General features: G+C 43.4%; 1 protein-coding gene and 2 non-coding genes across 5 annotated transcripts; 2 read left to right on the plus strand and 1 right to left on the minus strand.

The window, feature by feature from the left end:
* The first annotated feature begins 5,923 nt into the window (after positions 1 to 5,923).
* On the plus strand, positions 5,924 to 5,995 carry trnae-uuc (transfer RNA glutamic acid (anticodon UUC)). Its single transcript has one exon. It is a non-coding gene; the product is annotated as a tRNA-Glu (tRNA).
* A 1,053-nt stretch (positions 5,996 to 7,048) lies between these two features.
* trnae-uuc (transfer RNA glutamic acid (anticodon UUC)) lies at positions 7,049 to 7,120 on the plus strand. The gene has a single exon. It is a non-coding gene; the product is annotated as a tRNA-Glu (tRNA).
* A 4,824-nt stretch (positions 7,121 to 11,944) lies between these two features.
* On the minus strand, positions 11,945 to 16,679 carry LOC132390740 (general transcription factor II-I repeat domain-containing protein 2-like). Of its 3 annotated transcripts, XM_059963289.1 has the most exons (3): positions 15,868 to 16,679; positions 14,769 to 15,572; positions 11,945 to 13,600 (listed from the first exon to the last, which is right to left on the minus strand). In XM_059963289.1, the coding sequence occupies exon 3, from the start codon at positions 13,504 to 13,506 to the stop codon at positions 12,271 to 12,273; it is 1,236 nt and encodes a 411-aa protein (XP_059819272.1). In that variant the 5' UTR covers positions 13,507 to 13,600; positions 14,769 to 15,572; positions 15,868 to 16,679; the 3' UTR covers positions 11,945 to 12,270. The 3 variants fall into 3 exon arrangements, with proteins under 3 accessions (XP_059819272.1, XP_059819274.1, XP_059819273.1); XM_059963291.1 differs by lacking the exon at positions 14,769 to 15,572 and having other exon boundaries at positions 16,414 to 16,679; XM_059963290.1 differs by lacking the exon at positions 15,868 to 16,679 and having other exon boundaries at positions 14,769 to 15,582.
* Between the last annotated feature and the right edge of the window lie 17 nt (positions 16,680 to 16,696).

A 16,696-nucleotide genomic window follows, 5' to 3' on the forward strand; every position in this document is an offset into this window, starting at 1 on the left:
GTTGACTCCCTGACTGGAGGCCTGTGACTAGTGGTGTGCCGCAGGATCAGTACCGGGTCTGTCGATGTTTGTCATCTTTATCAATGATCTGGATGATGATGTGGTAAACTGTATCAGAAACGGTATCTGCAGATGACACCAAGATTGGGGATGTAGCGTTTAGTGAGGAAGGCCATGAAAGCTTAAAGCAGGATCTGTACCAGCTGGAAAAATTAGCTGAAAAATGCCGGTTGGAGGCACAATATTTTTAATTGATATACCATAGAAAACATCCTATCTGATTGCATAATATTCAGATTCATATTCAAATTCATTTATTTATCAAATATACAGTGAAATGTATTGGTTCAGCGGTTCCATTTAATATCAGAGAATGTATACAATATACAACCTGAAATTTGTACTCTTCACAGACATCCACAAAAAGAAGAAAACTCCAAAGAATGAAGGACTGAAAAACTGTTAGAACCCCAAAGCCCCCTCCCCCCCAGGCACAAGTAGCAGCAAAGAATCAACCTTCCCCCTTTCCCCACGTTCCAGCAGAAAACATCAGCCCCCACCACCACCCACTATGGAAACAATAGCAAAGCCCACACAGAGGCCAGATCTAGAGTCCGTTAAAAGCCACTGTTCATCCCAAAGACTGACACTTCATGTGCTCTCTCTCCCTCACTAACTAACAAGGAAGACAGAGATATCACTCCTTCCACAGTGAGAGAGCAGGTCAACAGCTTGCTGTTCCAATGTTACAGCCTGCGGTGTCACTTTCATTTCGAGTTCCCCTGCCTCGAAGACCACCAGACTCTCACTCACCATCAAAAAAGGAAGAGAGAGAGCGCGATCACTCGAGGGCAGAGGCCTCTCTCGATGTTCTGATAGCCGCACCTGCGGTCTCAATGCTCCGATCTCCTGTGGCTCTTTAGCCAGCGACACCAGTGAGGAACCGAGTCATCCACGGGGCAGCAGCAGGCCGAACCACAAAGACACACATCTTCCAAGCCGCTCCTGGAGATATTAAAAACTCTAGGCCGCTGGGCAGTCTCTGCGAGGGGGAACCCACCACCATGAAGAACCAGAGTTGGTGTGCAGCCATAGATCATGGACTCTGACAGGCACACAGTTGCCTTCAAAACTTCTCCGTGGATTGTCACCTTGTCGTGGTGGAGAAGCTTGTGTGGTCCTGAGATCCCAAGAGCGATGCCTCTGGAGCTATGCTCCTGGTAGGGTCACCCATGGCGGTAAGGTCAAGGGTGAGGTCCCTGACAAAGAACAATCCAACCAAGACCTCAACAGTGGAACGGGCGGACGAAGCTACTTCAAACTCAACGGCTGTGAAGGCGGATGAAGGCTGCAACAAATCCATCATCTCCAATCATCGTGGTTTCCATGCCTTTGGAATCAGTTGGTTGATTTGTGAAATATCATTTGCTTCTTGGAGTGCAACATCAAGTACTCGTTAAACAAATACACACACAGGCATCTTCACTCTGTGGAAACGGAACGAAGACCATCATCCTCAACCTCGAGGGATAGCCACGATGATGATGACCTTCAAAAGGAAAGAAGAGACATTAAAGAGAAAATTTTTAACTCTTTCGCAGATGAACTCGAAGAAGTCAGTTTACTTTAACCAACCAACAGAACCTAAGGATGTGCTGAGGGCAGCTGCAAATGTCACCACACATTTCAAAACAACAGCTTTACAAACCCTTTCCTGTCACCCACTTTCACACAGAAACAGGCCTCCAATCCCAGCACATGCTGTCTACGAGTCCTTGACCCTGTACACCACAGACATTAGGCCCAGACTTGCAGACTTGCAACCTTCAGCTTCAGCCTCTGGTATTAACTGCAGGACTCACCAATCACAGAACTTTGAACATCAGGCCTCAACCTCTGGGCTCACATGGACTTACAGCCCTGCGGCTCACTGACCTGGTGTATACCCTGACCTGTGGGGTCACCAGCCCTTGTCCATGAACTTGCCGACTTCGGTTACTGACCACAGAGATCGACAGCCTTCATCCTTAGTGCTTGCCAATCCACCATCCATGGGGATCACTGGCTTTCAACCATGAAGTGCTCTGCCCTGAACTCTGACCTCTGGCTTCTACAGTTGACTGTCCCTGACTTCTATCTCTCCCTCATCCCTGTCTCTAAATCCTAACCTGAACCCTAACTCCCCGTACTGACCCCCAGACCATCCCTACAGACCTAAAAACAAATAATTCGAAGCCACGACCTCCAGACATTGTAGCTCAGCACTATCTTGATCAGAACTTGACTGAATTGCGTGTTTTGTGGTAAAAAACACAGCTTAGTTTGGCAACTGATCTGCACATGACTGCACGAAACCGCTGGGAGTTATGGACCCTGCTCAGTACTTCACTCCAAAGCCTCCTCTCCTTGGACTGTATCTATACTGCATCAGTAAAAAGCCAGCATAATCAAATCAAATGTCTATCCTCTCTTCTCTCCTCTTCCATTGGGCAGAAGATGCAAAAGCCAAGACAGCTTCTGGCTTGTTGCTATAGGGCTAGTAAATATTTCCCTAGTTTGATAAATTGGACTCTTGACCTCACTAAACACTACCTCATTATGATCCATCACTGTTTTTGTCTACTTGCAGTGCACCCTCTCTGTAGCTGTTATTGTTTTACCTTATTCTACTTCAATGCACTGTGTAATGATCTGATCTGTATGAACAGTATGAAAGACAAGCTTTGCACTGCATCTTGGTATATGTGACAATGATAAATCAATTCCTATAACTAAACCAAAACCAGAACTGATTAGGCTGTTGATGCCAAGTTAAGCTAATCTTTTTGGGCTGTACATGGTCTTAGAACCATAGAACATTACAGCACAGAAACAGGCCCTTTGGCCCTTTTTGGCTGTGCTGAACCATTTTTCTGCCTAGTCCCACTGACCTGCACCTGGCCCATATCCTTCCATACCCCTCTCATCCATGTACCTGTCCAAGTTTTTCTTCAATGTTAAAAGTGAGCTCGCATTGACCACTTCATCTGGCAGCTCATTCCACACTCCCACCATTCTCTGTGTGAAAAAGCCCCCCCCCAATGTTCCCTTTAAATTTTTCCCCCTTCACCCCTAACACATGTCTTCTGGGTTTTTTTCCCTTAACCTCAGTGGAAAAAGCCTGCTTGCATTCACTCTATCTATACCCGACATAATTTTATATACCTTTATCAAATCTCCCCTCATTCTTCCACGCTCAGGGAATAAAGTCCTAACCTATTCAACTTTTCTCTGTAACTCAGTTTCTCAAGTCCCGGCAACATCCTTGTAAACCTTCTCTGCACTCTTTCAACCTTATTAATATCCTTCCTGTAATTAGGTGACCAAAACTGCACACAATACTCCAAATTCAGTCTCACCAATGTCTTATACAACCTCACCATTACATTCCAACTCTCTTCTCTCAATACATTGATTTATAAAGGCCAATGTACCAAAAGCTCTCTTTATGACCCTATCCACCTCTGATAGTCTTCCTTCCTCCATTCTTTGCATATTCATTTGCTTATCTAAGAATCTCTTAAACCTCCCTATTGTATCTGCCTTTCCCATTCGCACTGGCAGCTTGTCCCAAACACCCACCACTTCCTGTGCAAAAATGTAATCTGGACATCTCTAAAATGTCACCCTTTCACTTCAACTGCATAGCCTCAATTATTAGACATTTCTGCCATTGGGGTAAAATACCCGCCAATGTACATAATTTTATAAACTTCTATCATGTCTCCTTTCATCCTCTACTGCTCCAGAGAAATCAACCCTAATTATAACCTCTCCTTATAGCACTTTTCCTCTGATCTAGGTAGCGTCTTGGTAAATCTTTTCTGCACCTTCTCCAAAGCCTCCACATCCTTCCTGTAATGAGGTTGAGCAGAACTGAATGTAATAGCCCATCTGTAGCCTATGAAGGGCTTTACAAAATGGCAACATATCATCCTAGCTCTCAAACTCAACATCTCAACAAACAAAGGCAAACATGACTTATCCTTCTTTACCACCCAATGTACATGTTAGCCACTTCCACAGAGCTATGGACTTGGACCCCAAGATCCCAGAAAATGAAAAAAAAAACTGTTTTCATGTCATTTTAGTTCCTTTAGGTTCATTCTATGACCCCTAATTATTCACGCCTCTGTTAATGAGATATTTTCCCTATCTATTTTGCCAATAACCTATATGATTTTAACTACCTCAATCAGATCACCTTGCAATCTCCTCTGTTCCAAGGAGAACAAAGCCTGCTTCTTCTGTACCTCTGCATCTGTTTTCTAAACTGTGACAACCAAAACTGGACACACTGTTCCAGATGTGACCAAAATCATTTTAATAAAATTGTGAAATTTGATAAATAGTGAATTGTAAAATTGTGAATTCCTTGCTCTTGTACTCGATTCCTCAGTATAAAGCCCACTATTTCTCTGTTTCCTGTTAGCCAATTTCTACCTACACTGCTACAACTATTAATAATTCACAAACCAGCTTGGATACAAACCTACTGTACTACACTTTATCAAATGTTTTTTTAGAGAATGATGACTATCTGAGCAAGCAGATTAATTTGATCCATCAACTTTAACACTTTATCAAACACCTCTATTGCTTTTTAGCCATAATCTTAAAAATCCATGATGGTTGGTCTCTTATAAATCTACACTTGTTCAATAATTGCTAGTTCTATCTTTATTAATGTTTATCAAATTGAAACTGACTGGTCTGCATTACTAGATTCAGCTGCAAAGTCTTTTCTTAACTCGCCTGTTTTATTCTGGCTGTTGTTCTATACGCAGACACTGAGTGCCCCTGAACATAGAACAGTACAGCACGGGACATGGTCTGTGCCAATCATGATGCCCATTCAAGGTAAATCCATTGGCCTATAGTCTATATCCCTCCATTCTCTGCGCACATGCTTGTCTAAATATTGCTGTTGTATTTGCTTCCAGCACTTCCCTGGTAGTGAGTTCCATGGTCTACCACTTCCTGTATATAAAAGACATCCTTTGTATATCTCTTTCAAACTTCCCCCTTGCACTTCATAGCGAGAGAAAACTGGATGGCTCTGCAGGATGAAAGTGATCTATCTTGGAGTAGGTTGAACAGTAGCACAACATTGTGGACCAAAGGCCTTGGCCAATGCTGTGCAATCTTCTATGTTCTATGTTCACCCTAAAACAATGCTATCTGGTACTTCTACCCTGGGGGAAAAGATATATTATCTACACATCTTTGCCTCTGGATACACTTCTATCAGGTCGCCCCTCAAACTCCAGCACTTTCCCGAGAAAAAAACAACCCAACTTTGTATAACTTTGTATAACTGCTCCTTATAGCTAATCCTCTCACCTAGGCAACATCCTGGTACACCTCTCCAAAGCCTCCTATAATGCGGCAACAAGAATTGCACACGGTACTCCAAATGTGGCCTAACCAACGTTTTATAGAACTGCAATGCGACTTCCTGAATTTTCTACTCAACACCCCTCCTGATGAAAGCAATATAACTTGATCTCTCTATACATCGTTTGTGAATCCGCCCGTTAACTGTATTGCATTTAACCTCCCCAGATTGAAACACCTAACGCTGGATTTAATCTCCGTCTCCTGTTTCTTTAACACTTTTCCAACTGGTCTACATCCTTACGAATCTTTTGACAATCTTCCCAACTTTGTACAATTCCAGCAAATTTAACGTTGTCTGCTAACTTACCAACCAGCTGACCTACGTTTGTGTATGTGTGTGTATATATAGTCAGATTATAAAATATAAAAGTGCTCTTTTATTAAAAGATAAAATTGAAAATGAACATCAAAATACACTTTAGGAAAGAACATTTTGAAAGAGATCAGGTTAATTAATATATTTAGTAAACGACCCATGAACTTCTCCCATATGGTCTAGCGGTTAGGATTCCTGGTTTTCACCCAGGCGGCCCGGGTTCGACTCCCGGTATGGGAAGTAGTTGTTTTTCTATTGACGATCCCAGTAGTACTTGGCTTGATCGCATTTATACTACGTTTAGTGGTCAGGATAAATCTACACACTATCCCTTCCTGTCTGATTTGATGCCTTCGTTGAACTTATTATTCGGTTTTCTTAGACACATCGCTGGTAAGGCTAACATCTATCAATTGCTGCGCCACTTTCAGAAACGATTGCATTTTTTTTCCACGACGGCAATCCCACGATGATGCTGGGTGGGAGCTTGCAGGACTCAGATCAGTAAAAGGGATTGTGATTTAGATGCCCAGGATTTTCTATGAGTTGGAGGGAAACTTCAGCGGTGGTTTTCCCATCCGTTTGCTGCTCTTGTCCGTCTTGGCTTCGAGGTCACAACCAAGTATGGGAGATGCTTACGGAGTAACCCGGGAAATTAACTGCAGAAAATCATAAACTCTAAAGATTACGCAGATGCTGGAAATCTTAAGCAATACACACAAAATGTTGGAATAACTCAGCACGTAGTCAACATCTATGGAGGGGAATAAATAGATGACGATTCTAGCCGAGACCTTTCATCAGAACTGGAAAGGAAGGGGGCAGAAGCCTTGCCCCTTCTCTTCTCACCTGCCCATCTGCTTCCACCTTCGTTCCATGGTCCCCTATCCTCTTCTTCTTCCTCCCCCTTCTCCTCCTCCTCCTCATTCCTTTTCTTCTCCTTCTTTTTCTTTTTCTTCCTATCACCCCCCAGTTTCTTAATTCATTCCCCCCACGACCCCCAACTACCTTTACCCTCACCTGCCCTCACCGGTTACCACATGTCAGTTTGTACTCCAACCTTCTCGCCCATTTTCTTCTGCTACCTTCCTTTCGCAAAATAAATCAAAAAGATCATATATGACTATATATAAGTTCTGCGAAGTAATTATCGCGCATGGAAAAGTACAGCACCGTTCAGGCCCTTCGACCCACGATACGGTATCGGTCAATGTTGTAATCAACTGCAGTCCAGCCAACGCCGACTGAGGAGCACATTTATTAAGACACTTTGTGAGTTTATCAATATCAATCTCCCATATGGTCTAGCGGTTAGGATTCCTGGTTTTCACCCAGGCGGCCCGGGTTCGACTCCCGGTATGGGAATTGGGCTTTTTCTTCCTCTTTTCGTTGTAGTTTAATCACTTTTTAAAAACTCTTTTTCTTCCAATACACACTGAAATCGTGACAGTCATTATTTATTTTTCTATTGAAATTAACATTAACTGGGTGCTCTTTCTACAATGGCTGGTGTAGCTCAGCAGTAGTTTTCACGTTAGCCCAGGAGGGACCACTGCAGCGATCATCTACAGAACCATGAATCATAGAGAACCGCCGCCAAAGCGTTGTGCTGTTTGGAAAGAGAAGTGCCAATAATGGCAGTGTTCCGTACATTTTTTTTTTGAGGATTTGGGTTCATAATTTAAAGCGAATGTCATCGCGACTCCACATTTAATATATTCAATGAGGGCTTTCTAGTGCACCGTTTAAGGCGGAATATTGTTTAGTAGTGGTTTCGTTTTTTAATTCGGTCACTCTGTATCCTGTTCCGGTTGCAACATATTTAAGATGGACACGAAAATGGCAAGTTTGATAGAGTAATCGGTCTCTAGTTCCGAGTTACGGTGATATGACTCTAACGCGCCTTCGTTTAGCTTGTTAATTCCGGTTTGTAATTAAACCTTACAGCGCTCTCACCAGGCAGTGGCAACAAAGTTCTCTTCGCTTTACCACAAACAAAAACATGCCCAGAGAGTGGAAAAGAAACTTTAAAATGCCGGCCACGCTTCAGAAGTAGATAGATTCCCGGACATACAGGAACCGAGGAATTATAGGAGTTGAGTTGAAAGATATGGAGGAGTGATGAGCACACCCCAACGGCTGGATGGAGCCCTCCTGCTCCTAATGTTTTGTGTTTCTTCACGTGATGCAAGAAAATGCTGGGTTTGTCAGTGTAGGAGAACAAAAGGGAGGTAACCAAGAGCAACATGTAACTGTTAGCAATGGTATCTTGCTATCAGGGACTCTCCATGCAGGGTTTATAACCCAAACGTCCTAATTTCTCCCCCCACCCTATACCCCACTGTTGCTGCCCGACCTGCTGAGTGTCTCCAGCAAACAGTTCACTACAACTACTATTATACTTTACTTTTGTCCCGCAACGCTAATCTCGTCAGTCTCTCTTGGATCATAAGGGCTTTTACCTTTTCTGACCTGTATGCTATACAGGGCCTTGTCAAAAAAAAAACAGGTTGCGTCTTCAACTCTCCTTATTGCCTCCTCAAAAAATCAGTCTTTAGACATCACTCCCCACACAATGCATGCCTTATGCCTTAGAATGGACAAACCAAAGTTTGGAGTGTGTAAAAAAAAAGAGACTGCTGAAGGAACTCACCCTGTCAAGCAGCTTCTGTGAAGTTATAAGTAATTTCTTGGAGATAAATTTTAATCATGTGTTTTGGATTTGTGGCTATTTTTAGAAAGTATGCCCCATTAATATTAAAACATTGGAATGTCATGCACATACAATTCATAAAGATCAAATCAATACAGTGCATTGAGATAGAACAAGGTAAAACAAGCCACAGAGAAAATGAAATGCAGCCAGAAAATAAGGGGCCAGGTCATAAAGAAGTAGATAGTTGAGATCAAGAGCCTATCTTATAAGACCATAAGACATAGGGGCAGAATTAGCCCACTGGTCCCTCAAGTCTGCTCTGCCATTCAATCATGGGAGTCTAGGACAAGAGGACCTCAACTATTATTGGAGTATAAAGTTGCATTGTTCGCTGTGTAACCAAAACTATGTAGTCAGCTTTGTGCTACTTGCTATGTATGTATCCAATTTAGTAGGAGAATGAAATCTCTGTATTGTCTCTGTACTATTGAACACATCAGTGACTTAAGAATGTAGCCAAATAAGAAGATAATGGGAGGCTAGCTAAGAGATGTAGATTATGCAGTCAGCTTTGAGTTTGCTATTTGCTATGCATGTATCCAATTTAGTAGGAGAATGAAATCTTAAGAATGTAGAAGACAATGGTGTGTAATGAGAGGTAACTAAGAGATGTAGATTAGAACATGATTAAGTCAATGGGTAGAAACAGTAGTGGCGGATGTACTTGTGATACGCAACTGTAGACCGATTGGATATGCTAATGCAACTAAACCAGGAGATTGCTATAAAAAATGCTATGTACAAGGATCGGTGGGCAATCAGCGACTAGCTCAATGACTGTCTCAGCTTTGATTTGCAAATTAAAGTTTAACCCTTCTTGAAGAATCTTCTGTGTCTCCCGGTCGTTTGTGGGGCATGAGAAACCACGACATTATCTACTTCGTTATGACCTGGCCCCTTATTTTCTGCCTGCATTTCATTTTCTCTGGGAAACATGGGAAACATCCTTTCCACATCTACTCTGTCTAGGCCTTTCAACATTTGAAAGGTTTCGGTGAGATCCCTCCTCATCCTTCTGAATTCCAGCGAATACAGACCCAGAGCCATCAAGCGTTGTTCGTATGATAACCCTTTCATTCCTGGAATCATCCTTGTGAACCTCCTCTGGACCATCTCCAATGACAGCAATATAGGGGATAAGTAAAAATCCAAAAAGCAGGACCTCCAGGGTGGTAATCTCTGGATTGCTGCCTGTGCCACATGCCAATGAGGGTAGGAATAGGATGATTTGGCAGATGAATGTGGCTGAGGAACTGGTGCAGGGGGCAGGCAGGGTTTCAGATTTCTGTATCATTGGGATCTCTTCTAGGGAAGGTACAAAACGTAAAGAGAAGGACAGGTTCTACCTGAACCTGAGGGTGACCAATATCCTAGCAGGCAGGTTTGCTAGAGCTTTTGGGGAGCTTTCAACTAACTTGACATGGGGATGGGAACCGGAAAAATATGGCTAAGGATGGGAAATTTGGTATACAACTAGATGCACTGTGCAGTGAGATTGTCAGGAAAGACAGGCAGATGCCAGGGGAAAATAGCAGTTAGTGTGGTGGAGCATGGGGACAAAATCAAAAAGTGTGATGAATACGAGTGCATTGTAGGGTATAGGCAGGAGAGAACAAATGAGATATTTGATATATAAGAAATTCAAGAGAACTCTTAAGAAGGAAATCAGGAGGGCTAAAAGAAGGCATGAGGTTGCTCCAGCAGACGTGGTAAAGGAAAATATCAAGGGCTTCTACAGATATATTAAGAGCTAAAGGACAGCAAGGGAAAAAATACATCTTCTGGAAGATCAGTGTGGCAATCTATGAATAAACTCTAAGCCAGGAAATTATACGCCAGTGAGCCTAACATTAGTACTGGATAAATTATTGGAATGTATTCTAAGGAATATTATGGATATTCAGGGTCTGATTAGGGATAGTCAACACAGCCTTGTGCGTGGTAGGTCATTTTTTATCCAATCTGATAGAGGATTTTTGAAGAAGTTACCAGAAATGTTGATGAAGGCAAGGCTGTGGATGTTGTCTGCATAGACTTGAGCAAGGCCTTTGACGAGGGAGGTAGGTCAAGAAGGTTCAGTCGCTTGGCCTTCTAGGTGAGGAAGTAAATTGGATTAAACATGGGTTTCACGGGAAAAGCCAGAGAGTGGCAGTAGATGCAACACACAGAATGCTGGAGTAACTCAGCAGGACAGGCAGCCTCTATGAAAAAAATACTGTCGACATTTCGGGCCAAAACCCTTCAGCAGGACTAGAGATTGAAAAACCGAGGAGTAGATTAAAAAGGTTGGGCTAGGGGAGTGAGAACCAACAGGTATAGGTGAAACCTGGGGGGGGTGGGGGGGGATAAAGTGAAGAGCTGGGAAGGAGCACCAGAGGGAGGTGATGGGTGGGCAAGGAGATAAGATGAGAGAGGGAAAAGGGGATGGGAAATGGAGAAGGCAGTGGAGCATTACCAGAGGTTTGAGAAATCAATGTCATGCCATCATGTTGAAGGCTACCAAATGGAATGTAAGGTGTTGCTACTCCAACCTCATCACGACACTGGAGGAGGCCATAGACCAGGGCTGGACAAACTTTTTGACTTGTGGGCCACAAAGGGTTCTAAAATTTGACAGGGGGGCCGGACCAGGAGCAAATGGACGGAGTGTTTTGGTAATACACCTCATAAGAGAAAATAAAATATCATGGGATATGTAGAAAACATGTGCTTTAATTTCAATTGAAAATGAACAAATGCATTACAACAAAATATCTGTCTTTGAAGTCCCATGGTATTTATTAGCTATTTATTGAAATGACTTTTAAAACACTGAAAATTAAATGAATAAAATACAGCTTTTTTAATAGTAACAGTTATTATTTTAAAGCACTGAAAATTCTGTTATCCTTCAAGATATTATCATCATCACTCTCCTCCTGACTGCCTTTATTTCAAAAACGGTAGGAGATGTAGGTCTACTTGTCCTGCTCCTTCTTACTCAATTGTCCCCTGTGCCAAAACTCAACAACGACCAGCACAAGGACAGAACAGTGACAGCGCGCCAGTATGCAGAGCGCGTTATTTGATCTGGAGCGCATTTTTTATTTTGAGAACGTAAGTGCACCTGCGCACTACTCATGTCCATCACTTAACAGAAATGACATGTAACATGTAAGGCTTATTGAAAAAAAATATTTTCAAATGCATTTTTTATATAACACAACGAAGAAACTTATTTTTAATTTCAGTGGGAACAATGTTGTTGGTCTCCCTTTTTAGCCAGCGCATCAAAGTCTGGATTTAGTTTTGTTGTGCCGATTCTCAGGATGGATCTGAGGTGTTGGTCAGTTAACTTGGATCTGTGGCTGGCTTTGTTGATGTTCATGACGCTGAACGCCTGTTCACACAAATAGGTCGAGCCGAACAACGCCAGCATCTTCTGTGCCATCCTCCGGAGGTTTGGAAACACTTCTTTACCAAGTGAAGCATAAAAGTCATTCAGTTTAAGAGAGTTGAACTTCTCTTTTAAGACGGGGTCAGACTGAAGGTCGATCAGTTCCAGCTGTAGCTCCTCTGGTGCTGTTTCAGGATCTTGTGACAGGGGACAGGCCACCAACTGAAGTGACTTGTCAATTTTTTCAAAATCAGAAAAGCGACGGCAGAATTCTCTGTGCAGCGCATCCAGTGACTCACTGTATTTTTTCACATTTGCGCCGGCCTCTTCCAGCGTGGCTAGTGTGGGAAAATGAGGGAATAACTTATTCAAAATTTGCCTGGAGAAAAAAGCCAGCTTGGATTTAAAGGCTTTCACGTTTGTTTACATGTCATGCACAAACTGATCCTTCCCCTGTAGCTTCACGTTCAGTTCATTCATGTGTGAAAATATATCCACAGCAAACGCAAAGTCACAAAGCCAGCTCTTGTTGCTCAGCTCAGGAAATTCGCCGGCCTTCCTCAGTAACTCCAAAAATGCACCGATCTCCTCTTTGAGCTCCCATACTCGTTGAAACACTTTGCCCAAACTTAACCAGCGGACACGGGAGTGATAAAGTAGGTCCTGGTGATCCGCATCAGTTTCCTCCAGGAACGTGATGAACTGACGGTGCAGAAGTCCCCTTGCACGTATAAAGTTGACAAGTTTTACGACAGGATTCACAACATGATTCAGCTGTAATACCGATTTACATAGAGATTCCTGGTGGACGATGCAGTGAAGGAAAATAACATCCTGGTCAGGATTTTCATCTTTCACTTTATTCTGTATTCTCCTCAGCAGGCCGACATTTTTCCCCGTCAAATTAGGAGATCCATCTGTGGTGACGTTGATGAGTTTACTCCAAGGGGGCTTCATATTTTCGATGACAGCAGACACCCGGTCATACAAGTCCTCTCCCCGTGTTTTTCCTTTCAGAGACTCCATTGTCAAAAACTCCTCCGTTATTTCAAAAGTATTGTTAATTTCTCGGATAAAAATGAGGAGCTGAGCAGTGTCTTTTACATCGTTGCTTTCATCCAGTGCTAATGAATATAACGTGAACAACTCTGCCTTTTTATTTAAGTCGCTGGTTATATCTTCATCTATCAGTTCCACACGGCGAGTCACTGTCCTGCGTGATAAACTGATTTTTTCAAATTTGTCTTTGCTCTCCGGACACAATACACCTGCTGTCTCCACCATACATTCTTTTAAAAACTCACCTTCAGACAGAGGCTTGCTGGCCTTTGCTAATTTGAATGACAGCATAAAACTCGCCTTGGTACTTGAGTCATGAATGGCAGTTTGACGGTGAAAAAAATTTTGTTGAGCCTGTAAATTAGCTGCCAACCTCTGAGCATTAGCTTCCCATTCTTTCATTGACTGGTCGCTAGCATAGTTGGCATGTTTTGTGGCAAAGTGACGGCTGATATTATATTCTTTAAAAACCGCCACAGTCTCTTGGCATATCAGGCATACAGCAGTTGATCGGTGTTCGGTAAAAAGATATTTAGTTGTCCACTCCTTATTAAACACCCGACATTCTCTATCCACTTTTCTTTTCTTAGCTCCACTCATCTTTACAGAAGGGGTGAGAGGTCAAAGAGTAAAGTGCAAATGTGGAGTAATACGCTGCACCTCAACAAAGGTCAATGTATATAGAGTGCGTCATCTATTGGGAAAACACCAGAATTGTGGGGAAAAAATGTTAACAAGGTTTATTAATATAATTTCATCAAGTTCTGTGGGCCGGATTAAAAAGCTTAACGGGCCGCATATGGCCCCCGGGCTGTAGTTTGCCCTTGCCTGCCATAGACGGACATATCGGAATGGGAAGAGGAATTAAAATGGGTGGCCACTGGGAGATCCTGCTTGTTCTGGCAGACAGAGCATAGATGCTTGGTGAAGTGGTCTCCCAACCTCTTCCATTTCACGCCTGTCTGCCCTTGCCCCAACCTCCCGTCACCCTACCAGGGATAGGGTTCCTTTTGTCCTCACCTACCACTTGCCAGCCTCTGCGTCCAGCACATAATTCTCCAAAACTTCTGCCAGCTCGAACAGGATCCCACCACCAAGCACATCTTTCCCTCCCCTCCCCTCCACTTTCAGCTTTCCACAGGGATTGCTCCCTATGCGACTCCCTTGTCCGTTCATTCCTTCCCACTAATCTCACTCCTGGCACCTATCCTTGCAAGTGAAACAAGTGCAACACCTGCCTTTACACCTCCTCCCTCACTATCATTCAGGGCCCCAGACAGTCCTTCCAGGTGAGGCAACACTTCATCAGTGAGTCTGTTGGGGTCATATACTGTGTTCAATGTTCCTGGTGTGACCTCCTGTATATCGGTGAGATCAATGTAGATTGGGAGACCAGCTCTATCCACCAGAAGAAGCAGGACATCCCAGTGGCTCCCCTTTTAATTCCACTTCCCATTCCGATTCTGATATGACCATCCATGGCCTCCTCCACTGTCATGATGAGGCCACACTGAGGTTTCAGGAACAACACCTTATATACCGTTTGGGTAGCCTCCAACTGATGGCATGAACATCGATTTCTCAAACTTCCAGTAATGCCCCCCAACCCCAACCACTCCTCCCCCATCTCCTTTTCCCATCCTCTTTTCCCGCCCAACACCTCCATCCGATGCTCCTTCCCCCCATTTTCTTTCTTCCATGGTCTTCTGTTTCTTTCACCAATCAATTTCCCAGCTCCTCCTCCAGGTTTCACTTATCACCTGGTGTCTCTCTCTCCTCTCCCCACCTTTTAAATCTACTCCTCAGCCTTTTCTCCCCAGTCATGCTGAAGGGTTTCAGCCCGAAATGTTGACTGTACTTACTTTTCATGGATGCTGCCTGTCCTGCTGAGTTCCTCCAGCATTTTGTGTGTGTGTTGCATGGATTTCCAGCATCTGCAGATATTCTCTTGTTTGTGACAGTAGATGGGTGCCTCTCTGATTGGTGGCCTGTGAGTAGCTGTGTGCCACAGGAATAGGTGCTGGGTCTGCTGTTGTTTATCCTCCAGATCAATGATCTGGAGTTTAATGTGCCAAACAGCAAATCTGCCAATGACACTAAGACTGGGGGTGTAGTGGACAGTGAGGAAGACTATGCAGCAGGAAAAATTGGCAGATGGAATTTAATGCAGACAAATGTGAATTGTTGGTCTTTGGGAGGGTAAACCAGGGTAGGACTTACATGGCGAGCAGTAGGACACTGAGGAGTGTGGTGGAGCAGAGTGATTGGGTAATACAGATCCATAATGCCTGAAAAGTATCGTCACAAATCAATAGGGTCGTAAAGAGAGCTTTTGGCACATTAGCCTTCATAAATCTAAGTACTGAGTATAGGAGTTGTAATATTATGTCGAAGTTGTATTATACGTTAAGGTCTCCGTATGCAGTTTGGTCACCTACCTACAGGAAAGATGCCAATAATACTGAATGAGTGCAGAGAAAATTTATAAGAACACTGCCAGGACTGTAGGACCTGAGTTATAGGGAAAGTTTGAATAGGTTAGGACTTAATTCCCTAGAACATAGGAGAATGAAGAGTGATTTAATAGAGGTATACAAAATTATGAGAGGTATAGATGGGGTAAATGCAAGCCAAGCGGATTTTTTTTCCACTGAGGAAGGGAGATCCTGGAACGAGAGGTCATGGGTTAAGTGTGAAAGGTGAAATATTTGAGGGGAAGGTGTGGTGAGAGTATGTAATAAGCTGCCAGTGGAAGTGGTTCCATTTTAACACGTAAGAGAAGTTTGGATAGGTAAGTGGATGGCAGGGTGGGGGTGGGGGGTGTAGGTTCCAGTTGCAGGTCAATTGGACTAGGCAGATAAATGGTTTGGCACAGACTAGATGTGCCGAACAGCCTGTTTATGTGCTGTTGTGTTCTATAATTCTAATAGTTCACCATTCATTGCCATCATCTTTACTTACCCCATAAAATGACAAAACGATATTTCAGGCTCTTGCTTAACCCATCATCTCTACACACAGGTGATCTTTTTGGTTATAAAGGCCTTACTCTTTTGTTAGCTATCTTCCTGTTGTTTATCTACTCATAAACCATGTTTGGATTCCCTCTAGCGACCCTCACAAAATTCTGGAGGAACTCTGCAAGTCAGGCAGCAGCATCTATGGAGGGGAATAAACAGTCGCCATGACCCTTCATCGGGACCGGAAGGAAGGGCTCATAAACCAGGATAAGAAAGGTGGTGGGGAGGGCAATCGGGTGGAGTACAGGTGATAGGTGAGACCCAGCGAGGTGGAAGGTGGTGGGTGGGAAGTATTCAACTCATTTGTTAACACCATTGACCAGACAAGGACGTCCTAGACCACTTACCCCCAACGAGATTGTCTCCACTCTTTTAACCACCTGACTGCAAGCTGTTTCCTCTTCCTCGGCTGTCTTTATTCCTTAGCTGTAAATAACTTTAATCTTTTTAATCTCGTCTGAGGGTTGACCTCAATTACCCTACTTACTTTTGAGTCCGAAGTGAATGTGTGTTAGAGGTTTTGTTATACTCCATTGGTTGCAGAGGCTGGTGGTTTACAGGGATTCGAAAGTCAGCTTAAGCGAGTGGTCGGAAATGATTGCAATATTTGCGCAGCGAGGTTACTTATAGAAATTCACTAGTTCAGCCACAACTCTTTTCCACAGATGCTGCCTGGCTTGCTGCGTTCCACCAGCATTTTGTGTGTGTTGCTTGAATTTCCAGCATCTGCAAATTTCCTCCTGTTTGCACAATATTTTGTCCTAGTTCAG

The sequence above is a fragment of the Hypanus sabinus genome, chromosome 3 (assembly GCF_030144855.1).
Source record: "Hypanus sabinus isolate sHypSab1 chromosome 3, sHypSab1.hap1, whole genome shotgun sequence".
Classification (NCBI taxonomy): domain Eukaryota; kingdom Metazoa; phylum Chordata; class Chondrichthyes; order Myliobatiformes; family Dasyatidae; genus Hypanus; species Hypanus sabinus.